The 26,757-nt window shown below is 38.2% G+C and overlaps 1 protein-coding gene across 3 annotated transcripts in view; it reads right to left on the reverse strand.

The window, feature by feature from the left end:
- Positions 1-26,757, reverse strand: part of MEGF10 (multiple EGF like domains 10) — a 109,481-nt gene that overhangs the window by 50,542 nt on the left and 32,182 nt on the right. For all 3 annotated transcript variants that reach the window (XM_075739862.1, XM_075739860.1, XM_075739861.1), the window contains exons 5-8: positions 19,397-19,489; positions 6,174-6,420; positions 5,429-5,549; positions 3,463-3,599 (exon numbers count right to left, since the gene is read on the reverse strand). In XM_075739862.1, coding sequence (XP_075595977.1) covers positions 3,463-3,599; positions 5,429-5,549; positions 6,174-6,420; positions 19,397-19,489 — 598 coding nt within the window. The remainder of the gene's footprint in view (positions 1-3,462; positions 3,600-5,428; positions 5,550-6,173; positions 6,421-19,396; positions 19,490-26,757) is intronic.

Below are 26,757 nucleotides of genomic sequence, written 5' to 3' on the forward strand. Positions count from 1 at the left end.
AGGAGAATTTCAAAGGCACATGATACAAGGCCCTGCAAAACGTTACAGAATTTAGCAGAGCCCTTTGACTGAGGTGAAATGGGTATACATGGTTATGTCATGCTTCCACAGTATTTGCCTCAATCTGTACTGTTATCCAGAAGTTTCAAGATATTCGTAACTCTGCCCTGACTGAAGCCAGCAATAAAATTCCCTTTCCTTCAGAGGTGTATCATAATACTAAAGCTAATAACCCTGTTTAAATGTCTCTTAATGAAGATAAACAAATAAAGCTGAAAATTAATTTTCTCCAAATGACAATCAGGAATCCCAGCCAAATTAGACAAAATTTAACGTTACAATTATATTTATTTTTTTAATTGCATCTTCATAAGCTTCTGAAACACCGTTTTCCACTTCCTGGTGATGACAGGTACTGATCAAAACGTATTAGGCAGAACAATTACAAAGGTAGTTTAAACTAGATTCCCTTGTGTTAACTCAGATCACCTAGAATCTGTTACTGATATAGGAAAAATAAGGGTTAAGACTGCAAAGTATACACCACTTCAAGTACCCCTAACAGTATGTTCTGAAACTACAGTAATCAGGATAGGATCTCCCAATGGATCAAAGATTTAGAACAATATGCCCCTTCAAAGTATTCTTTCCCTATTGTAAATGTATATAAAATATATCTGGCCTTGGAATAGTATCAAGAAATAGTGTATCCTCAACTCACCTGTATTGATTGTAATACTAAAATGTACACCCGTTTGTGAATAATGAGCATGCTAACAAGAAGACCTCCCCAAATGTTTGAAACGTGAAGTAAAATGCATATTTATGGTGAAGGTGGGTGAAAGGCGGTTAAGGAAGTTTAAGAACACCAGTCAGCTACATCTTCTTATTATGAAAAAGGCATGCTTGATGTACTCGGTGTGCCAGCTGGTGTTAGATGCCTGGCACCCTATTCCAGCCAGAATTGAAATTAACAAATATCTCAACTCTGTCTGTCATTGGCTCTTTGCACACTGGGTGAAGAACCCAGTTTTGGGAAAACATTATATGCTCTAGGAGTCCTCTTTTTCTGCTGTATGACCAAGTTCCAGCAATCACCACCACACCAAAATCTCAGACAAATACTATTGAATTTACACACAGAAATGGACAATAGCTAGTACTTTTAAAAAACCATCTCTTTTGCTGCTGGTATGTATGTGCTAGCTCAGCTGATGCCCACACATTTCTTGTAACACTTCCCTCCCTTGCCAGTCCACTGACATGGAATAAGAACCAGGTCTAAAACCTTGCTTCTGACCCCTTCCTGTCCTTGGAGTATCTTGAAAAGCAAAAGAATTGCAAATACAGCCTGTTTTGCAGGGAAAAAAGGGAGCTCAGACGTGCAAAAGTGATCAAAATGCTGCAGCCTGTAAGGCATTTGTGGTGGGTTGACCCTGGCTGAGGGCCAGGTGCCCACCAGAGCCGCTCTATCACTCCCCTCTTTCATTAGACAGGGGAGAAAAGGTACAATGAAAAAAAAACTTACGGGTCGAGATAAGGACAGGGAGAGATCATTCTCTAATTATCATCACGAGCAAAACAGACCGAACTTAGAGAGGGAATTCATCTTATTTATTACTAAGCAAAACAGAGTAGAGGAATGAGAAATAAAACCAAATCTTAAAACACCTCCCCCCACCCCTCCCATCTTCCCGGGCTCAACTTCACTCCCGGCTTCAACCTCCTCCCCCTCAGAGGCACAGGGGGACGGGGAGTGGGGGTTACGGTCAGTTCATCACGCGGTGTTTCTGCCGCTTCTTCATCCTCAGGGGGAGGACTCATCGTTCCCCCGCTCCAGCGTGGGGTCCCTCTCCCGGGAGACAGTCCTTCACGACCTTCTCCAACGTGAGTCTCCTCCACGGGGTGCAGACCTTTGGGAGCAAACTGCTCCAGCGTGGGTCCCCCACGGGGTCACAAGTCCTGCCAGCAAACCTGCTCTGGCGTGGGCTCCTCTCTCCACGGATCCACAGGTCCGGCCAGGAGCTTGCTCCAGCGCAGGCTTCCCACGGGGTCACAGCCTCCTTCAGGTGTCTCCACCTGCTCCAGCGTGGGGTCCTCCACGGGCTGCAGGTGGAATCTCTACACCCCCTCATCCTCCCTCCATGGGCCGCAGGGGGACAGCCTGCTTCACCATGGTCTTCACCACAGGCTGCAGGGGAATCTTGCTCCGGCGCCTGGAGCACCTCCTCCCCCTCCTTCTGCACTGACCTTGGTGTCTGCAGAGTTTCTGACATCTTCTCACTCCTCTCTCTGGCTGCAAAAGCACTCTCTGTTTTTTTTCTTTCTTAAATATGTTATCACAGAGGCGCTGATTGGCTTGGCCTTGGCCAGCGGCGGGTCCGTCTTGGAGCCGGCTGGCATTGGCTCTGTCAGACACAGGGGAAGCTTCTAGCAGCTTCTCACAGAAGCCACCCCTGTAGCCCCCCCGCTACCAAAACCTTGCCACGCAAAACCAACACAGGCATTTCAGATTAAAGTCAGACTTAAATTCCAAGACAAAAAAGTTAATGGCTTTTAGAAACACCAGTGTAGTGCAGTGCATAGACTCTCATATGGATATTCCTTTGATTTCCCTGCTGATTTGTCTGTGTCTCCTTAAATGTATCTACCACCTTCTGCACTGTTTCTTCACAGATGCAAATTTAATTCTGGCATCCAAATGGCTCTGGACTAATTTTTTCTCTTCTTCATGAGGTTTTTTTCCCATTTATATCTGGTACAGCTCTCCCCATGTCCTGTGAACACTTTGTGGCAAGTGCATATGATTATAATACCTACTATTCTTGGCAGAGGTCCCCTGGACTGACCCCAGTGATTAAGCTGCTGCTGACTTCAGCAAATGAGTTGTGTGCTCTTTAAAATATATGCAGGAAAACACTTCTTTCATCGCTTTCCACTGCCTTCAAAAATGATGTCTTGCTATATTATCTTTTCAATCTACCAAAGATTATTTTTAACAATCAAGTCAGAAAATAAAGAAGTTTCACTTCTTCATTTGAATGAAATATTACAGGAGACAACTCTCCAGCTTGCTCCCTATGAAGACAAACTAAATGAGCCTCCCTTGCTACTATGACTGCCAAAAATCTGCACAAAACCAGGAGTTTCCTTTCTCACCCCTTCATCATACTCCAAACTGCATCATTCTGTAAGCCACTCAAGCGAAGACCCACAAGACACTGCCAGAGCATGGGCCACAGCAGGAAAATCCTGAAACCAAGCAGTTCCTCACAGAAAGGGAATCACATAGGCATTTTTAACTTGTGACCCAGCATCAGCTAAGTGACATGGCAAACATTTCGTAAGACTCTTTTAATGGTATCACAGATACTTTCATTCCACTTTCTACCAGTTTCTTAACTTTCTCTGTCATAGCAGATCCGTTGCAGGTTCAGCAGTCAGGCAAAGATTTTTCCTTACCGTTCCCCTGTGTAACCTGGGCTGCAATGGCATTGACCTGTCGCTGAGTCACAGGTCCCTCCGTTGTGGCACTGGCACTCCTGGGAACAGTTTTTCCCATATCTACCCTCAGGACAAGGCTGACCACAGACCATTCCCTGCGTGTGCAGAAAAAAAATCACAGTATTAGATTTGGGATTACAGCTTGAATGGACAATGAAGAAAGGTTTGTAATGAAGATCAAGATCTTGTGTCAGTCATCTAGTGCTGAGCTTGGAAATGCCAAACTCTTCTCCAGCTTTAAATGTGGGAAGGAATAATCTTGTAGGATTTCCATGTTGACAGCCAAAGCTAATGACAGACGCTATCTCTAAGCAACACTGAAAAAATTTAGACATTTAAGATTAATTGATGTCTAGCTCTTCCCAATTTATTTATCAGGAGTAGTATATATCAAGACATCGGGAAATGCCCTCCAATGAATAGTGGCGTGGAAATCAGTATTTGCTGTAATGCCCCAATTATACTACTTTATAATAAGTAGTTTTATTCTGATGAAAGGAAAAGCTGTTTGTAATTTCATTGATAGCAGCATATCTTAAAAGCTTAGGTAGGATGTCTGCTTCCCTTCAATGCATTTTGAATTTGTGCACTGCTATTTACATCCTTGGAATTAATTACACCTGTGTAGTGAGGGAAGCATCAGATCTTAAGACATTTACAAAGCCATTTCAAGAAAAACTTATTTATGGCATTTCATCAAACAAAAGACATGTAGGTATTTCAGCTAATGTAAGATACTGCAGAATTTATACCTGGCTACTTCAAACCTTCCTTACATGAAAAGCAAAAAAGGTTATACTGAAAAAAATTGTGTTTCACGGAATTGAAAAATCTAAAACTAGCAACGAGATATGCTTAAATAACTACTTGGAATAGAAATTAGTCAAAGGGCTAAACGGTAATTTATTAGTTAACACACAAACTTGTATAAAATTTCCATCACTGCATCATGTGCTATCACATTTTTCCTTAGCTGTAGGAGTAAAGAATTTATGCAAACATTTGTACTCTATGACCAAGAATTTCATTCTTCTAACATGAAGTGGATTAAAAAGTAAAAATGGCTGTAATCCAAGTTAGGTAGTGGTGCTAATCAAACACACAGAGATGATCACTTACAGCTATGTTCTCTAGCTGGTGAAAAACTGACCTCTGCCACAGGCTATCTCAATATAATATCTCAATTATCATGAGATAATTAAAAGTTCAGTAAATGTGGATTTTCACCCAAAATGGGCAAATAGAAAACATTATTAACACATATTATTGATAAATTATTACCTACAAATGTATTTCAAGACATTATTTGGGCTTTGATCGCCTTCCAGCCTTTTGATCACCTTCCTACTCCATTACCTGCCAAGTCGAGTTGGCAGCCTGAAAGTAGGGGAAGCTGCTTGCAGCTCCGAAGTAAATTCTTCTTTCCCTACCCACTGACAAAAGGGCAGAAAATCTAAAGATAATGTCAAAGTGCTGATGTCCCATTTCTATCGCCAACCTTTCACACAGTATCTAAAGGTTTGGTGGTTTTGCCATGCATACTATATATATGAAAACAGGCACAAAACCCACTTCTAAAATATATAATGGTGTCACCTCCCTATAACATCAAATTATATCTAGAAACTAATGACTTCCAGACAAGATCTAAAGGATGTTGCCTCGTCACAGCACGATTCATATCTTTTGCTTCTGAGAATCTGATATGGTTAAAAAGGCAGCACAGAACTGGAGGATTTTCAATAACAGATGGTTTTGCAAGTATTTTATTCCAGTCTGTTATGCTAAAATCCGTTTCTCATTACTCCTGGCTGCAGGCAGACTGCATTTGCTATCCTCATTTGCTAACCTTTTCTGACGCTGCCCAAAATCTACAAATATGGAAGTTTTATGGGGTTGTGTTGATTTCAGAAAGTGTTTTTACCATCCATCCTGGTGGGCAGGCACACTCCCCAGTGACGTGGTGACAGATGCCTCCGTTCTGGCACGGGCACCTCTCTTCACACTGTGGTCCATGCTTGCCGGGGGGACAGAGGTCCTCGCAGCTGGGGCGGCAGGTGGTGGTGTACAACAAAGACAACCATTACTTCAGCACATGCTCCACTATCCAGCCACCTCTTTATTTTTAACACTGTTGTTAACTTTTCCAGCCAAAAATATGAAATCGAAAGCAGTCCAACATAAAGAGGCACACGCTGAATATTGTGAAGTATCCATGCAACAAATCTAAGCAAACAGACCTAGCAATCTAGGAATTATTTCTTCTTAAAGATATTTCTTTCTACATTGGTTGGTGCTCATTCGTTCTTACTGATAAAGTTCAAAATCGATTCTGGAATGACAAAGCCAAATAACACAATGTTTCAATGTGATTTTCCAAACTTGTAGCCAAACCGCTTTCATGTGGTCATGAAGAAGCTCCTCCTGCTATGTTTTATGGCTTTCACTTAGCAGTCCAGATCAAGAGGGCTTTCTCTCAGCTACACATCTGAACGTGCACTGCAACATGGTTTGCCCAGATGCTTCTTAGCCACTAGCCCTGCCTCCCTGCGTTACATAGCAGCCACACCAACAGCATAGTGTTAAAAATTAATCTAAACTTAATTTATCTTGTTAGCACTATTCAAAACACGTATGTCTCCCCCATAAATAATATACCCGCTGCTTACAAGGCACCAGTGTAACCAGGAGGACATCTGCACCCTCCAGTCACGTGGTCGCAGGTGGCTCCATTTTGACACTGGCATTTTTGATGGCAATCGTTTCCATAAGTCCCTTGATCGCAACGTTCCTCGCAGCGCCAACCTTTGAAACCTGATGCACAGTGGCAGGCTCCAGTGATGGGGTTGCACAAGGCTCCATTTTTGCACTGGCAGCGGCTGCTACAGTGAGGTCCCCAGTGGTCACTGTCACATGCTGAAGGGGTAGAAGGAAAAATTTACAGCAGTTTTACAATAGCTCATGTTACAGCACTGAAGACACTATGAGTCAACTGTAAAAAAAAAAAAAAGTTATAAAATGGAAATAGTTATGTAGTATGTCTTCAGTTCTCCTTGGTCCTCAAGGATCTTGGCAGGCAGACAGAACTTAACTTATGCACACAAATTAAATTCTTAAGCATAAAAGCAAACACTTTAAAATGCGAAGCTTTGAAATAAATGCAAGTTCTAGGCTCTTCATTGACAAAACTCTTCATTATGACTCTCCACCATCAAATAACAGTTATGGTTGCAGTGAGCTTCCATTTACACAGAGAAGTCTTGCTAACTTAAAAGAAGTAAAAAAATGTAGTCTAACTCCACAAACAACTGTCTGATTCCCAGAAGGAAGTTGCAAAGCTTACTCAACATAAGATTATGATTTTTTTCAAATCTGTAAGTTCCTACTTGTTAACATAATTGCAAATATTTCCTTTTCAGTCTTGCAATGTACTGTTAGGGCAAAAGAAAACACATGAAGTGTTTCACCAAGCAATAGAAATTAATGATTACATGGTTAAACTTAATCTAGATGCTACAGATTTGGTTATCCAATGTGTCTTCATGATCATTCAAATGCATCTTGTCTGCCCCAATGCAGCCCACTAAAACCTTATAAGCAAACCACTCGGAGGTTATTTTAGCAACAAAAGAAAAATCTTAAAGTTAAGGAAGAAATTTTTCCTAAGTGAGAAACACGGGAGTTCTGTAAAGAGCCAGAAGATTAAGGTCACCTGGAGTTCAACAGGAATGTGCTAATTATACGGTCAAATGATCTGATTTTATTTTTATGTTCTGTTGATAACAGCAGTACAATGGGAAACTTCAATTGCAGTGACTGGAAGTCCGGGGTCTCCTCCTGGGAGACTGACAACATTGTTCTCCCAGTCTTCTCCGGGGGCAAAAAAGCCAGGCAGAGAACAGGCACACTTTCCTAGACCAATGTAAAGTAATTCAAGAATCCTCCTCAGGGTAGGAATTATTCAGCTGTAGGAGCTGTTCACTCAGGCTGCACAAATAAAAAAGGATTAGGGTCTTTTAAAGAATCTAGTCTTTAAGATTTTTTTTTCCTGGACAGGTCACTAGAACATGCATCCATAATGGAGATACTGTGAGCACCTACACACACTAAAATACAGAACAACAGAAAGTATTGTTATGTATTATAAACACCCAGCAATACTGCCAAATGGACAGAACAACTGTCCATCTATTATTGGTCTCTTTCTTCATCTCACACATCTTCAGTGTGTGGGTTTTGTTCTGGACTATACTACAACACACTGCTGTCTACAGCACACAGCATCTCACAAGTTGCCTTTTCCCATGATAACTCACATTTGTTCAGAACTGCTATATGTTTCTTGTCAACATGTCTGCATGGAATAGAAAGTGAGACCCTCACGCTTAACCAGTCCTCAAATTGTTATCAAGAAACTAGTTATTTTGCGATATATATAGGTACATGTACGGATGGTGAGACGTCTGAGACAACTGCATGTTCTGTCATGATTTGAGCAGACACTTCTACGTATTTTTTTGCTTAACACAGTAGTCTGCATTCAGATAACAGGCTACCTCCTGCTCCCAGACAAAATAGACAATTTCAATTTCAGCCACTCCTCATGGAATAATTTAAAAATTAAAATTAAACAAAATTTAAAAGCCCTGTCCTCATAAACAGAAGAATTCAGACTGATCACCAGACCTTGATTGTTCCAGTGCAAAGCTCAGTCAAGGATGAATGTGGCTTGAGCACATTCTAGATATAAACACGACAGGCAAGAGAAGACTTAATCTTGGGTGATTAGTGTGAGCTTGTGTTCTTTCACCAGTAGCTGGAAATGGGATATTAGATGCAGTGCGACAACATTCATGCTGAAGATACAGCGTAATGAGTCTCAGAGCCACACAGACCAGAAACATCTACTACCACGCATCTGCCATTGCATCCAACACCCAGGTACAAAGACTGCCTTGCTAGAAATCATTTCACTTGTGAAGCAGCAGGGGCCTTGTACTCCCTCTGCTCTTTTTACAATCCCATCCCCAGCCTGTCTCCTGGGATGCGCCCTGCTGTCTCCTGGAGATTTACTGATGTCCAAGGTGAACGTACTGTGTTTGTGAACTTGAACCTTTCTCAACTATTTTACTATAAGAGCATGTACCACACAGTACATAAGAATTTATTAGTTTCCTGGCGTGAACTTCTCATTATGTTTGCAGGAAATCATTAATATAAAAAAGCATCATATGGCTGCTAATGGGATTTCCGGTCTCATGATGGTTCTCCTGGCAATGGCCAGGTGGGTAACAAATATTGACTATGCAGTTTTTCACTGCAGCACAATGGTGAAGCATTCCACTAGGACAATGGTGGCCCCAGCATAGTATGACCGCAGACATAATAGATAGTCCTTTACGCAAGGTCTGTCACCAACCTAGCATCTATCTCTGACCTATGGGCAGAACTGTGGAGAAGTTTGCAGGATTAATGGGAATAAATAATAATTTTGAACGAGATGGATACATCACATATTTTACCTCTATGTCCTCTGACTGATAATCACTAATGCACCCCGTAAGAAAGTGATTTGTCAAAAAGTGATGCTCAGTTTACTATTAAAAAGAAGACGGCAAAGGGTAGAACTGTTTCCTATGGTGAGTTTGGTTTATTTTTAATTAGTTTTGGAGGCTAAATTTACCAACTATTACATCAGACTATTTCTGCTGCTTCAGACACTAAGAAAGCCAGGCTGGAAGCCACACAGCTGCTAATCTAGTGGAATGGGATAGTCTTTGAGTTAATGACTATCGTCAGGTTACAAACTGTCAGCTGGAGTTTAATCAGAATAGCTGCTCTGACTGTCCTGACTGCACCAAGGTCACAGGCACACACGCATATGCAAACACTACATGCCCGCACACACAAAAGTGTCAGCTACTGGTTTCTGAACCGATTTGGAGCTGTACATCACCTGTCTCAGCACAGGGTATATGTGAAAGGGAAGCAAAGTATAGAGACAAGAGCCCCATATTCAGAATGGTTTCAACACAAGGACGATGTATCTCAGCCAAATAACTCCTGGAAACAGTCTGAATCCTGCAGAAATGCAAAACTCAATCAGTAAACCCGGGTAAATTTTCTGCATTGATCATACAGAACTGGCCTAATGCTGTTCTGTGTTACACAAAGCACCTTCCTTACAAAAGTTGTTGTCCTTTCCCTTTTAACATATGTCATATTCACACTCAGGTTTTTCTGTTTTACATAGAAGAACTAGCTAGCTGTACTGCTCCCTATCAGCTTTCATAGTAGAGTCACATGGTCCTTTCTGCCTTCACCTTATGCTGCAGGGGAAAAACAAAATCAAAGTAAATGTTTAACAAACACCATGGTATTATTGCCACACCTTGCCATTTTTCTTTTAATACATTCTGTTCATGTGGGAATATTTTAAATTTTTTTGTCACCACAGTACATGCTGTGCAGATCACACAATGCCACAAATACAGGACAGAGAACTTTTCTCTCAAAAAAGCAAAAGCTTGCCCTTGGGAACAAGGGCACTACATTGTATAAACTCTCATTTAAAATGAGCAAGTATAGTATGAAACTCTAACACAATAGAGGTCTACCATCATAAAGAAATGCTTGCTGAAACTGAGTGCCAAATAACAACTTTAGAAACATAAAGAAGCTCAAGGATTCAACAGTGAAAAAATCACCTTCAAGAAGAAATTGAAATCTGTGATTGAAATTGCTATTTTCAGGGGCCTCTTGCAGCATTTTTGAAGATTTAAAGTTCTGAATTTCCAAGTATAATACCTTTAATGCACATATTGTTATTATGCTGGGCTAGATGTGGTTTTGTGCACATGGTTTCTGTGACTAGCTGGTGATTTGCAAATTGGGATGGAGGGAGCCCTGATATTTTATAATGCAAGATATGAATTTTTATAATAATCTGAAGTACACCTGCAGAATTTATTAACTCCTTTATTGCTCCATATAAACAAAGACATTTTTAACTGAATGTGGTCACATACTTTGTAAGGAGGTTTTCTGCCTTTTTTTCCCAAGTTTATTCCTGAAAAACTCACCTTGATCACCTACAATTCCGTACTTCTCTAAAGAATGGACTATAATGAGAACAAAATAAGGCTATCAAATCAAGTCAAAGAGCATTTCAGAAGAAAAACCTCCTTGGAAACTCTGACTTGCATCTGTCCTTTAAGTATGCTACAGTTTCCTTTATAACATGACATTCAAGCCAGACAATGTTTATTGCAATGCTTTTTTTAAGATCTTTCTTCTCTTTTTGTCTGTCTCTTTTGCTAATGGGCAGGTGAAAGTGAAGAATCACAGCAAAACTAAGATTTACTTTCCTTGCTATCATTTTTTGTAGCTGTCTTATATGTAGCACCAAGACAACAGAATGAGATTTTATTCTGGTTTACACATCTTTCTGCAACACACAGTGCTGTGTGTTTCTGGAAATACATACCATTGTCACCAAAACAGAGGAGATTTTTACCACAGCATTAGGCTTATGTATTTTTATGGTCTTGTAAAACAACCAAAACCAAAATTCCCTACTACAGACAGAAGAAACAGAGTGAATGCTCCCTCATTTGGAATGCAATATTATGAAGCACAAATTTTAAATAAGCAAACAGTGCCAAATATGCAGAATTCCTATCTCTCTGTTGTCAAAACTCCAATATAATTTCTTTGGGTAAGTTCAAGGAGCCACAGCCTTTACTAAGTGGAAGCTGATTTTCCTTGCTGCAGCATGTAAAACAAACTGACCTTTCTTCCTTTCTAGACTGTCACATCAAGGACAAGTCTTCTTGTGCCTTCCTTTGCTTTCGCCCTTTGACTCTCAGATCTTTATTGCCTTGTCCTTACTTCCATGGCCTTTATGGTCTATCTCTCATCCATGATTTCTCACCCAGTATCCAAATATCAACCCCCACATTTACATCGCCCATGACATTAGCCCCATTGTTGCATTTTCAAACTATTGTCTTACTTGTTTCTCCTCAAGTTGCCTCTATAACATGGCACAGCTCTCTACACTCCAAGCCATAAAACTCCCATGATGTCCTCCTACAAGTGCCTAGCTTACAACTCCTCTTTCCTGTGAAGTCCACAAAAAGTTGATGTGGCAAGTGTGTCAAAACCACTACCTGCCAGTCATTTATCAGTATTTGCTTCCTTCCTCATCTCCTATGTGTTGCCAGCTTTGTGTTATGTTCTTTCAATCACAGGTTCTCTGGGGCAGAGGCAACTTTCTGTTCTGAATTTTTACTTGCAGAAGGAGTCCACAAATCCCTAGCGGGGACAGCCATGAGGTCCACCAAGGAGCAAGACTGACTATCATCTAAAAGTAGACCAATGTGTTTTAAACATGCCCTGTTTAAAAACTTTTCCAGTTTTTTTGAGGCAGAGGATATAAATAAGAGTAACATTTCTGGGAGGGCCCGCAAGTGACTTGCATTATCAGAGAATAACCACCACTAATAGCCAAGTGTAGCCAGCATAAGTAAAATAGGCCAATATTAAGAAAACTTTGATTTATCTAAAGGAGTATCTTGCTGACAATCTTGTTACCATAAATTGTCTAAGGCTGTCCAGAGTTCTGGAAGAATGATTCTTCCCTATGTTCCAGAAGCAAGAATCATGCTTGTCTTAAAATAAATATACATTAGTGGAACAAATACTTTAGATACCTAACTGCCAATAAGTAGAATCTGATAAATCTCAGTAAGAATTTCACAACAAAACAGAATAACTTTTATGAAGGCTGCTTTTAAATTCATAGGTGAAGGGAGCCACTCACCTCAACTCTCCTTCTGATGACCTCACTACGGAAACACACCCAGGACAAGTCCTCCCTTTTCTCCATCAACAACAGATGCCCATCTAACTTTCAAGTGTCAACAGAAGGAAAATTTAATTCTAATTCATGTGTTAGATGATAGTCTTGTATTTTGCATACCTGAAAATGTGTTTACTGCTTTGCCTGAAGAGATTGCCATAATTAGTACGAAGGCTGGCAAAGGCATGGTGTACATCACACTCTAGATTAAAATTTTGTCAGAAAACTGGATTGATATTCTTTTTGATAGGAAACAATGCATTTCACATACTGTGACAACAGCCAAATAGGTCATATATTACATTAAGGCATCATGTACCTTTGGTCTACGCAAAATTAAACCTGGATCCTCGATTATTCTTAGCTGATAAGGACATGAAAAGTCACAGCCATACAGCTGCCACTTTTAATGATCTTAATTTCTAAGTGTGTTTGTGTTCAGAACAACATTCATTGATTCACTAAGGAAAAACAAGGATAAAAATATGCATGTTGTCACTAATCTAAATCCACATCATCCTTACTGGAAGTTTAGAGACTATTCTTGAAACTGCTCTCTGCTATTATGATTTTGTTAGCTGTGGATCTAAATTGATGGCGTTTATTTCCCTTAAGATATTCCTGCAGGACAGGAAACAGATAATAATTCTCTCAACTGGAGTTTAAACCAAATAAAAGTAAATTCCTGCTAATTCTAAAAGCTATAAATACTCAAGTGCGTTCAAAATTCAACAAGATGCCTTAAGCCCCCAGTGATATCAACCTGTACACCAGACTGGATTGCAAGACAGTAAATGTGGAACATGGCAAACAGAAACTTCAGAGATGAGCTGAAAAAGCCAGAAAATAAAGCCAGCTATTCTAAAAGTAGAATAAAATCATCATTTATAACAACCTTCAAAGTCTTATTTAATAAAAATATGAGATTATTCTTTCTATATTTTTTTATATGCTCTGTTCTAGTCACCTCAGGATGTTATGAAAATATATGCACATGCATATCAGAACAGAAATCTTTTTCCTTTAGAGAATAACTTATAATAATTATAAAATATCAATGCCTTTTAGTAAAAGACTTATCTTACCTACATCCCAGACACAGAAATGCATGGTAGTGGGTTTTTTTCAGAATGCACTTTCTATTAAATCTAGATTTTCTTTGAATCTTTTGTTTCTATGTGATTTTATTTGTTATACTGTAGGCTTTTTACCCTGTGGCATGTTTTTCATTCTTCCTTTTAGTTTTGTGTATAAGAAAGGATTTTTATTCAAAATGCTAAGCTTTAATTTAATTTTAGGATTTTTCTTTTTTACTTTGTAAAAGCCTTTTGATCCATGAAGTGGAAGAACAAGGAAAATGTGTTTTTCAGATCCTATAAAAGGCTGGAACTATATGCCTTTCACATGCCATAAATTTCAGAAGACTCTTTAAAGAGCTTTGGAAATCAGAACACAAGCTTGGATAATTGCTAAGGAAAACACACACAGATGCCTATTGGTGTTCATTTTATCTTGCTACTGCGATAAAACCTGTTAAAAATAATCACTATTATAGGAAAACTTACAAAATTGTAAGTATCTGATTGTACTGTATAAAATAGATTGATGTCCATGATCCTGATTTTGCACACATCTCCTTATAGGACCATAAATTAGCCTTTTTCCTTTTTTGCAATGACTTGAAGGTCATCTTAATTTTTAAGTTGGCAACAAATGTTATCCTTTACGTCCTCAAATACCTGCTAAGTGAGCCACTGACAATACATAAGTCCATCAATACATAAGGCAGATGATTGAAATTAAACTAATACTAAAAATACTTCTGCACTGTTAGTAGAAAAAATAATTACACAGATGTTATTCAGGAAATCAACTTAGGTAAACACCACAAATATACTGAGTTTACGAAATGGTGAAAAGCAGACATGAAAAGCATCTCTGATCCAGAAAATGTTTACAAATCAATAAAACTATCACCATTTACTGCAATGCCTTCCTTCAGTAAATCTCAATATTTTTAATAACTACAGTTTTGTAGAAAAAATATTTTTGTTTCTGCTTTTGCTTAAAGATTGGAATTGTAATTCAGCAAAATGCTAAAGCATGTCCACAAAGTCTAGTTCCCTAGAACTTCAAAATCAAAATGCTTTATAGGACAGAAATTATATAAAACATAAGAATAATATTTCCAATACATTGTTGTACTGAACTCCAGAAAATCACAACTGCTATGTAACCCTGGGAATTTTGACACCACCTACCATAGTGACACTGTCAACAAAGAAGGTGATGGCAACTTCCATTAATACCTATTTTCCCTATTTACACCTGATCTAACTTGCTGGTTGGTTAGTTTCTCAAGCCAACCATATTCAACCTTGTTAGAGGAGAAAATAAAGAGTTCACCTGGCAAAACTGAGAAGTCAGGAAATTACAGGAATAACAATTACAGAAGAATTAAGGTTAGTGAAAAGTACGGGGAAGACACATGTAAAAAGAAAAGGCTAAATTTAACGCTGTTTATGACCTAACAGTCCTTTTGCTAACAAGATGCATTTGCACATGTGGCCATTTGGGAACCAGGGCGGGGGGCAGCTCTGCATTACTTGAATGAGCTATTTCTCTACATTTTCCATAAAATCAAATACCTCTCTGTCAGGCTACTCTGCAGTTTTGCTTGTGTGTTTAGCAGTTTCTCAGTTCTGGGAATCAGGCCCTTCTGGTGTAAGCATATGGTTAAAACTAGAACCTATTTCTACAGCCTGTTGGAAAACTGAAGGATGAGCTAGCTCTTTAGACATATCTTGCAAGCTCTGTTAGTCAAAATGCTTTTGACAAACAGAAAGGAAAGCAATACCTCTGTCAAAGAAGCTCATTCAAGATACACCAGCTGTGCCGTCAGAGTGTACAAGATTCTCCCAGGCACCTTGCCTAGTATCTGCACCAAGGGGGCTGTTTCACTTGGGGTGCAAGTGTGTCTGTGGAAAACAGTCACACATCCACCTCTGCAGGGTTAATGGAAATTATAAGCTCCACTGAGAAACTGGCAGTGCTTGTAACTCATGTGAGTGCCTCACAATGCTATGCCAAGGGATCCAGTTTCTGCCATATTCTGCATCTGCCAAGTCCCATGAAAAAAACAGTGAGATTTTGCGAACTTTACAAACACCCATGACAGTAAAGCAGAGCTACTGTCCCTTAAAAATTTCCTTAACAAATGCATCTAAAGGAAAGAAGATGTTTCTCTGAGATGCCAGCTTTAAATGCTCAGCTTAATGTATTAAGGAAAAAGCCAGTTCTCTTCTCATGCTTTATAAAATCCTGGATCCAAATTACGCCTTAGTGCCACTTGTTCTTCCCCCATGCCCTCAGACTCTAGTCCCAATGCAACTCTACTAATCACCAACAGAATCAAATTATAAATTAAAATCCAGTGATTCAAACAAATCTAATTACTTAAATATAATAAAAATAGAAAATACCTATTCACATTTCTGCAAACAATCCTAACATACTTGTCAGAAACCAAAACCACGCCATTCCCTTTTTGCTGTACTACTCAGGCCAGCTGGGGGATCACAAAGGCTATAACCATTGCAGACGAGTCAGTGTAATATTGATTTTGGCCTTTTGCCTCTGCTCCAGCTTATTCAGAAAGTGTCCTATTGATTTCGACAGAATTATTTGTGGACTACTAGGCATGAAAAGAAAAACAAAGTGAATGCCCTGATTGCTTAGTGGGGCTCCATGTTAGGCTGCATGTGTACCTATCTTGCACACACATTCAAAGCTGACCATCAGTTTTGAATATTATGTATTACAGCAAATACTGTTGCAAGAGTGTGAGCAGAAAATAGGCAGAAAACAATCTAGAAATGTAAAACATAGTTTGATCATCTCTACACATCTAGACAGCCCACTATTACTACATGTAGCAACTTTTACAGAAGACTGCTTTATACACAAACTGCAGTCAATAATGCTCTTACAACATGCAACAATCCAATCTGACATATACAAGTTAAAAATTTGATATAAACAATGATCCAGTTTGGGAGGGAAAGGTGTTGGTTTGTTTTTCAATAAAATCTGTTTACATTTTTAATCTACAAACACACCTATCTTTACCACTGTGTCCTTTTTTCTGAATTTTGTCCTTGTCCCCAGCCCAGAACTGATCAATTTATACTCCTGAAGTTCACAAACACTTATTCAATGGGGTGCTGACAGTGTGCTGCTTGTGCTGATTCGCTTGCTCCAAGGGATAAGTTCAACACGTCTTCTGTCCACTTGTTTGTCATTGACCTCACTACTGTGTTCAGTCAATAAAACTTCATTAGAATAACTTGTTTTGCATGACTGTCATCTCTCCTGCTAGAATGGAAATGATCTGCAAATGAGTGATCTCTCAATCCGAGTAGTATTTCTTTTCAGATACATGTACGTTACCATCATCTCCTTCATCACCTCCCACTGAAACTCACTGCAAGCAAACACTGCCTAATACAGTATATTTCCTTTAACTAAAAAAAAAAAGGCCTGAAGAAAAAATACCTCTCACACAGGAAATGTTCCCCAAGGAGGTATTATTTAATTAGTCAAATTCCGAGACTACCACTCAGGTTTTACTTACAAAAGGATACATCCAATCCTATTTTCCTCTCAGGTGGGGTGTAAGGTTTTCAGAAAGGCAGAGGATGTGATGGAGAGGAAAGTTACAGGTTGAGCCAGAATTAAGCGCTGAAAAAGGACAGCCTCAAGTAATCTTGTCAAATTTTTATCTCTCTTCTCCCTAAACTGAAAGCAGCCACTGACCTAGGCTACTGGGAATTGGATAAGACTCACCACAAAAAGGAGGCAATGGTTGCTACAAAAGGAAATGTGAGCATCCCAAAAAGTTCAGTCCCTAGAAAGGTTATTAGGCTGTAGCACAGTGGTATGCAAAGACATGCAGAGGAAGCGTGCTGATTCAGCTTTTACTGCACAATGCATGAATTTAGTCAGTGCAATCATTCTGTCATTTTTGGAGAGAACATTATAGCATTTAGGATTTGCACTTGTCTGCAATTACCATCCAGAAAGCCACTGTCACATAGAAGCCGTGGCGCACAGTTTAAAAATTTATTTTAAGCACAACTGAGAAACAACAGACAAAATCAAGTTGGCAGTTGGCCAGATGCTGCAAAAGGACTAACTCTGCTCTCAGATATTTACAGGTGAAATCCCTTGTAAGGAGAATCATCAATCCTAATAAAGGATAATACTTTGGAAGAAAAAGTTTAGTTCTGCAATTTTACAAAACGTTTAGTGCTTAGAACAGTTGCTTCCGACATGTTTGTGTCCATGAAAATGAATAGATTACTAAATCTGGAAGTTTGCCTAATATGTCACACTTTGCAAATAATCTCTCCCTTTCAGTTACAGTATTTTATTTGGTCATCACTAACCATTAAATCCCCAACTGTCTGCCTTACAAAAATACTGGCCTGTCTTTTAATCATTGCTCCTTCTCCATTAATTCAGTTAAATAGTTACATAGTTAAAATGTTTCCATGATAGACATAATTACAGTATAGCAATTTGTATGTATTTTTCTTGAATGCGTAACTTGCTATTTAATCAAAATTATTATCTGAAAAAGCATCTATTTTATCTCATTGTACCTTTCTGTTACCAAAACTAATCAAGCTGGGGATCGTGCAGAAAATACAGTTAAAGGCAACACGTGAAAATCTCCTGTGTAGGGTGAGCAACAATAAAACTCAGTGCCAGAGAGCCAAAACCCTATCACTTACTGTACTTCCAACACTATTCACTGCTCTTCAATTCAATTTGATCTGCACTGCAGTTCTCAAACACATGGATAGGGAAATCATGCACAGATAGCAGCAAACAGCAGACTCAAACTCAGAAGGACAATCTGGTGAAAGCAACATCTTTCTTAAGTTTGTCCACATGGAATGGGATAAATTCCAAAAGAAATGTCCCTGTAGCATGTGCACAAAAACATCCTCTTCCTCAGCCTACCCCCGTCTCCTAGGAGTACACTAGCGATCCGAAACAAATTTCAGCAGTTCCAGTTAGCTCTAACGTCACGCAGCAGTCTTTAGAGGATCAACAACCTCTCCGGAGATCACACTGTTCAAAGGTACATGAACAAAGGCTCTTTGAGCTTTGGCCTGTTGTATACGCACATCAGAAAGTATTTTTGCTATTGAGGTTGCAATCAAAGAAGCAATCAAAGGAAGAAACAGAGGAAAAGAGCTGCACATGTATTAAAAAAATTAATTATACCAGACAGGTAAGGCAAATGGAAAGTCCTGTGAGAGGAAGGATTATTTCCAAAGACAGATTTAGATGTTCCTGTCTCATCTAAAGTGCCCTTTCAGAGAATGTAAAAGTTAGAAATCTCAATCAATAACAGTATCTCCCCATTCTACATTGTCTAGTGATAGACATTTCTTCTGCATATTTGATTATTTACAGAAGAGTTCGATATATAAGGCTTTCAGAAAGAAAGATAACATGGAGAAACATGACTAGTCGGTGAAAGTAAAATGGAAAAGAGACTGAACAGACAGGGAGCAAGTAATAATGCAAGACGGGAACACAGTGGAGGGGGGGAAAGGACAAGTTAGTGGCAGAGTGAAAGGGGTAGGGTTGTGAGAAAGGCTTTGCTCATAGCTTTTACAAATGACCTGGCACCATCATTCTTTATGCATTAGGAAAAAAAAAAAATAAGAGATTTTCTTATAGTTAAAATATCATTTTATCCAGACACTAAGTTCTGTATAATCTGGCATGTTTCTGAGCACAAAATAGCTCATGATATTTAGTGCTGCTAACATTGGTAACATTGTTTGCAAGCAAATGACGAAAAATCAGGTCACGTAGAGTAACCTGGTAACTCAGAACAAACCCCTGACCAGAAAGCAGGAGCCCAAGCACAGGATCCATGATAATCTGCCCAAGAGAGAGGACAACACTGGGAAAAGAGCACAAGACAGGCAGAAGCAGGTGAAAACTCACCACTGGAGCAGTTAGGTCCTCCCCAGCCAGGCTCACACTGACAGGTGTTCGGCGCAATGCAACGACCATGGACACATTTATCAGCACAATGAGCTATCAAAGAAGGACATAAAAAAAGAATTAAAGTAGAACTCCTAACACTAGGAAAAATATTCTAAACATATTCCTAATCCAGATCTTTCATGTCTTAAATATGTTTTAAAAGCAAAATAAACATAGTGTATTAATGTTTGATAGTGTCTCTTCTAAATAATTTTTCACTCTCTTCTATTACTTCACTCTCTTCTATTTCTCCTAAGTTTGAAGGGTCCAGCTAAAACCATGTTGGTGCTACTCAACTACTTTTGCATAACAAAGTGAAAATTGTCCACATTTAATGAAAAGACTTACAGTATGATATAGGTTGGAAACCCATCTGAACGTGGTCCTGAGTAAGAGGCTATAGGTGGCCCTGCCTGAGCAGGGAAGTTGGACAACATGACTTCTAGAGGTCCCTTCCAAACTCAACCATCCTGTGATTCTCTGAAGCAAACTCTTACACCAAGAAAAAGAGGGGAACTTCTGCACGCATAAAAAGTAGTTCTCTTACAACAGCATGGGTAAAATACAATTTGCAACACATCAGTATTTTAATATTGATTTTTCTGAATGGTTACACAGTTCAAATGAAGCACAACAAAATGGCGATGATTAAGGTAATGCACGAGATACAAACCCTGTGAATCACTGCAACCTGTCCTCTAAGTGCTAAGCAGAGCTGCTTGAAATTTTTTGTTTATAATTTTTTTTATGATTTGCAAGCATGTTTTTCTACAGTTAAGGCTTACTTTGAAATAGAGCTTTTATTTGAAAGTTTTAAGAAAAACTTGAAACGGCTTCAATACCCAGCACAGCGATGTAACTGACTCAGAATAAATACACTGAAGAGGAAGAATCTACAATCAGAAACAGTCGGCTGGCATCACATTAATCATGAAATACCCTTAACTTTCCAAAATATATACACTGTAATACTTTCCTTCTAGTTTGAACAACAATAAAACAAAAAATGTGCACAGGATGAGAATTTTCTTTGTACCAACACTTCCAGAGAAAGTACAACAGGAATCTGATTGGTATACCAAAGAATACAAGGTGAACAGTGGGAAACAGACAAAGTTGGTGTTTAGAAGAAGTTTAATGGGACTACATGTGTATCATTTCGGTCCTGAATGGATTGAAAATGCTCTACAGTAATTAGGAAAAATACTTGCAAAATGTCCTGGTTTTTTCCTAATTAAACATGATGAAACATGGTTGATCATCTATTTTGTGTGGCCAAGGAAAAGGAAAGCCACACAGAGATCAATCATATATATTATTAAAATCTTTGGTTATCTGGGATCCCAGCCATTAATTTCATATTTTTACAGCTTTTAATTTTCATTCTCAACTTTTATTGCTAATAAGGTATTTTTCAGATGTGCATTAAAGTGATCTTCATTAGAAATCAACAGGGAGAATATGAATTTTTAAATGTTAGATGATACAATATACAAAGTTATTTCATTGTTCTCTATTTATTTATTTAGTATGAAAAGAATGACTTTAAATAATACATCAGAATGTTCCATTACTCTTATAACTCAACATGAACTACTTGTATCTTTGAACATTCTTGCTTAGTAAGTGCTGCCTTGATTTAGAAAGAGTGAAGCTCTTTCTAAATCAAATGTGTGAAAAATCTTACCAGAAAATGATAAGACAACAGACAGTAGCTGTACGCATACACATCTCTGCATGTTCACATGTATGAATAACTTAGTGAATACCAACATACTCAACCCAAATTCCTGAGCAATAAGGCTAAATACAATAAAGCAAAATTCCATTGCATACTCTGTGGGACAGATGAAAAAAAATACAAAAATGTTGTAAGAAACTAGACCCAGAGAGAAGTACAGAAGAAGCATCTTTGAGCATCTCCTTGCACCGCCTCTCAAACCATGCTGAGCACATAGGTCCTTACTACAGTCCCTGTGTAACAGCACATGCTATGGCACTGTGCAAATAATCATCAATTACATCCAATAATAAAATAGAATTGTCTTAGAACAAATGTACAACAGATGAAACGTTGGGTCAGAGTGTTTACAATGCAGAGTCATCTCGCAAATTAAAGCTGTATTCTTTTCTTAGCCACAATAGCATAAATCAATAGTCACTTCTCTTCAGCCACTTGAAGTGGTGTTTCAGTTTTCCAGTAGTAGAACGTAAATCAAACACAAGTCTTCAAAACACGCTACCACTTCTAAGTCTCTATAGAAGTTATCTATAGGTAACAATGTCAGGGGTTTTGACAGCCAAAACTCTGCTGACTCTAATGACGAAGAAATATGTGATAAGGACCACTGAAGAAGAAGGAAGTTGTATAATATAAATATTGCTACTTCCAAATAAATTCAATGAAGATCAGTTAAAATTTACATATATATATATATATATATGGCATACAAATACACAAATTTCTTTCTCAAAGAAGGGGTACATGCAATTCTTTTCTAAAGCCAAGAATGCATCAAAAAAATGTTCAAGATATACAAAAGAATTAAACATATCCAGTATTACCTTTTTTTTTTTTCCCCCAAAGTTTCTTAATGCCCCAAAATATATCTGATCAAAGAATGATTCTTTCTACACTCTGGATATACATAAAAACCTATTTTGTAACCAAAAGAAATTATTCTTTAGACACCTTCTGGGCTAACTGATTCTTGGCAATTGAATCCTAGTTAACAACCCTAAGAGACAGCATCTGTAAGAAAATTATTGCACTGAACATAAGAGAAGTAAAATTCACTACAGGACCTACCAAAAGGTGTAAGGTGAGGACAACATGAAAAGCACTGGAACAAGCTGAAAAGACATGAATGCCATCAGCAACAGAGAGACTATTTTCTCTTCATTTTCTAAGGAATTGTTGGACGTGATATAAGAAAATACTTATGTGCAAGAGCAGGTGAAAAACTTAACATGAAGTCTTTTTGATACTGAGCAGCGTAAAGAAACAACAAAAATTCACTGGCAGCAGTAAATTGCATAAGTCATATTTTCTTCTTTTGTAAGGGAAAAATCAATTATCATATGAAAAGCAATCTGAGCTTAGTCTCGTGTGTTTCCTTTCACATCTTATTTCCCCTTTTCTTCTGTCTTACTGTTCCCTTCAAAATCTACTCTAAAATCTTTCCTTGTCCAACTTACAGGTCTATTTCAGAGGATCGTATCGTTTTGTTTTCTTAAAAAACAAAAGGTAGATTTGCTCTTTCTGATTATAGAGTATCAGCCAGCTTGAAGTATCTATAAAATATCTGCTGCTGCATGTGCAATTCCCTGTAACAGCCCTTTCTGCACCATGGGAGGAGCTGCCCTGTCCCCTGGACACCAGTTCACCAGGCTGCTTGAGCTCTGTTCCCACCTCAGTTGCAGGCACTGGTACTTCTGCAATCAGCTGGATGAACATGCCCTGTTGAGGAAGCTCAGCAAAGTGAACCAATGTGAAAAGACATGTGTAACCCACCCAGGCCATCGACACCAACATTATAGCAAGCTGAAAGTGATGTGAGGCAAGGGCTTGACCAACATGATCGCAGACATGCCTCAGCACCACAGCTTTGGGAAGGGAGCTCATACCAGGGGGGTTAAGCCAGTCATGCTAAAGGCATAGAATATATAATACAATTTTAGCTCGAGTTTGCACTTTCAGACACTGATCACGTGTCTCGTACTGATGTCAATGAAGAGAGGAAGACAGTGCTGCAGCATATGAGAAGATTGCAGTTCAAATGCCTACTTATATGCTGATGGGCTCCACCGTACCCCCTGCGGTTCAAACACAGGTTGCTCCTCCATTGCTATACCTACTTAAAGTACTACAGCTGAGTGGAGTAACCCCTGCGCCTCATACAACATCCACTTCCCCTTCTGAACTAGAGCATATATGAAGGGTGGAACATTGTAAGACTTGAAATTTCTGAATGGCATTTTATGAATCTGCTCTGCGATTAAGAAAGTGACATGAAGTTATTTCATTGTAAGTCACCATAGATGACATTTAGACAGCTGTGCATTGCATTATGTGATGTTAAAAGAAGATACAGAAAAATTTCCAGTAATAAAAAGCATTTAGATCTTTAATGACATTTATGTATGCATTTCAGGGACTGTTGCTTTTTCATTTTGAAAAGTCAGACATAAATCAATTAACATAAACAAAGCTTGAAATATTTTGGCTGTAATTATGCACATAAGTAAATGACCAGAACTACAGTTCTGCAATTAGACTTCTACCTTTTAAACAAATTAATCATATCATCAAAAAGGCAAATACCTGAAATCATACCTGATTTCATGAGATTTCATACCTGAAATCTATTAAATAAAATTCCTGTCAACTTTACAGAGAATTCATATTAGGAAGACTGGAGTAATATCTGAACTGGGCCTGCTTCTGGATTGCAAGTAAATCTCCAATTTATTTATTTCAGATAAATGACTTCCAACAAAAGAAGTCATACTACATGCCTGACTGTGCTTTGTGTTTAGCATTTCTGCTAATAGCACTCTATCCTGATTTGGATACCTAGTCTTTGAAAAGAGCAAATTGAAGAAGGAAAAAAAAGCTACTTCAGCTGTTAAAGTTCTCAAAATTTTCTGAATTAAATTTGAATGCACAGACCATTTCAAACTGGAAATAGAAAAAAACTCCTTCTACATATTCCACAAGGTTTAACTTCAACTTCCTCAAAATTACTTAAAGTCCCTCAGCACTTATTGTGCAAAATAAAATTCAAATATCTTTTAAACTACATTATAAATGTGTTTTTTCAAATAAATTCTTCACTTCCATACTGTATGCTAGAACATTTGGTTAATCCTTTTTTCCTATGCTTGATGACTAGTTGCTATTGAAGTGAGTGATATCCAGTTATGCATTAAGATAAATGGTTTATTTTCTATTTCATGTCTAGAGGAAATTCAACAGGCATAAGTCTTTTTTAATGTTCCTAGAAATGTGTTACATGTGTTTCACATACAGTCAGAAACTGTAGGTGAAACTAATGTTCAAGCTATGAAAATGCTACTAGGATAAATCTACATTCTGCATGTGTGTTAATCTACAAGAAAGCCACCAGAAGACATCTTAAAGGCTTTGAATTCTTTCATTTCAGAAACATGCTAACAATTGAATGAACTTTGTAAATGTAAAATAAATAAATGTAAAAAAATGTAAAAAAAAAAAAAGATTGCAGTTTTTTAAAAAACTCAGTCTACATATATACTGAATCAAAAGACAAAACACAAAACGAATTTGCATCAAACAGTGAAAACATAACACAAATTTCACCTATTGAAAGTTTTCAGGACAAGTATAGAAGTCAGTCACAATTCCTCAGAAATTTTGTGTCCTAAGATGAATTCAAATTTATCTGTTCAGATTAGACTTGAAAAGGACTCAAAAAAACTCTTCCCATTTAAATTTCAGCCAGTGCTTTTCTGTGGCTGTTGGTCATTCTTTTCCTTTCTGAATACAACATTTACAGAGTTTAGCAACGTGAGGCTGGCACATTCTTGCAATTCTTTATGCATTTACAAATAACTGTCTTCCCACTATAGGCAGTGAAGTGGCACTACCACTAGTAAGTACCACCTCTAGGGGAACAGTGACTGGTGAGTATTTATGCTGTAGATTCCTAATTATTATTTTTAAAAGGAAGTTACAAGGTTTCAATTCATCATTGTATGCACTTAAGTGTTGAGTCATACTAAAATCATCTACCAGCAGAATTTTTTAATTGAGCTTTCTAAATTGAGAAGTCAAATAAAGGAACAAACAAAAAACAAAACATCAACAGCACCACACATATTTTGGCCTTTTAGAAGCATCCTACATCCTCCACTAAGTAAAAAAAATTCACACTGCATGAAACATAAAACTACCCTAATAGAAATGCTGTGGCATTGTGGAGCAGCAACAGCATAAAAGAAGAAATCTGCAACACTTCAAATAGCTTTGATCCTCTTCTATCTTCACATCTTGTTGGGGTGGTTCAGCCTGGAGAAGAGAAGGCTCTGGGAAGACCTTATAGCAGCCTCCCAGTACCTAAAGGGGGCCTACAGGAAAGCTGGAGAGGGACAGTTTACAAAGGCATGTAGTGACAGCACACGGGGTAATGGCTTTAAACTGAGATAGGGTAGACTTAGATTAGATATTAGGAAGAAATTCTTCACTGTGAGGTTGGTGAGGCACTGAAACAGGTTGCCCAGAGAGGTTGTGGATGCCCCATCCCTGGAAGTGTTCAGGGCCAGGTTGGATGGGGATCCGGAGGGTGTCCCTGCCCATGGCAGGGGTGGTGGTACTAGATGGTTTTTAAGATCCCTTCCAATCCAAACCATTCTATCATTCAGTGATCCTAGGATATAAAAAAAGGGGGAGGTGCATGTGCGTTTTTCAATGAGGTCACCATTTTCTTGCAGAAAAAGATTTTGTATTGGCTCTCTGCCAGTGATATTTCTGCTACGATGATGTATGAGAAGAGTCCTCCCCATATCACTAACTCTTACTATTTAATCTCAGCTGACAGCATCACACTTGCTTTCCAAGTTAAACTGAATATCACCATTTGGTATATTTTTATGTAATAACAGTAAAAAATTTGTACATCCAATGTGATCTAAATTTACCAGGTTCCAAGTATTACGATGTTGATATAGAACGAATTTGCTACATATACCATAGCTATGTAAAAGCTGTAGCCACATAAAAGACTTATCATCACACCTCTCACGTGATCAGTCAAGCTGTTATATAGTTCAAAAGGTATACTACTTAATAAAAAAATTAAATTTGATCACTCATATATGCTGCATAATAACCAAATGTAGTTAGACATTGGTTCCTAAAAGTCTAATACACATGTTAAAAACAAAAAGGTTAAAAAAATTGCCAATCTGATCTCAGATAAATGCATTATTTTAAAAACTTGGTTTTTAAATATATCATTTTGACCTTGCTTTTCATGTGCAGAAAACACTTTAAATCAAAGATCTTACTGCTGCATTTTCAAATTCCAGGAAGTGCTGTAAGACAAAAATATAAATGAGGATAGTGTGATGTGTTATGATATTCACAGGGTATAATTTGCCAGGGATAGACACAAATAAATTCTGACAGTCACTTCCAGTATGCACCTTACAGAAGCAGAAAGGCAAAAATTAAGAAACTATTTTGCATTTGTATTGAATAAATAACATACATACTGATAATGATTTTCAGACTCTCATTTATCAGTAAAGACCACAGACTTAGCCACTGCACTGCTGTC

The sequence above is a fragment of the Balearica regulorum genome, chromosome Z (assembly GCF_011004875.1).
Source record: "Balearica regulorum gibbericeps isolate bBalReg1 chromosome Z, bBalReg1.pri, whole genome shotgun sequence".
In the NCBI taxonomy this organism is placed as follows: Eukaryota; Metazoa; Chordata; class Aves; order Gruiformes; family Gruidae; genus Balearica; species Balearica regulorum.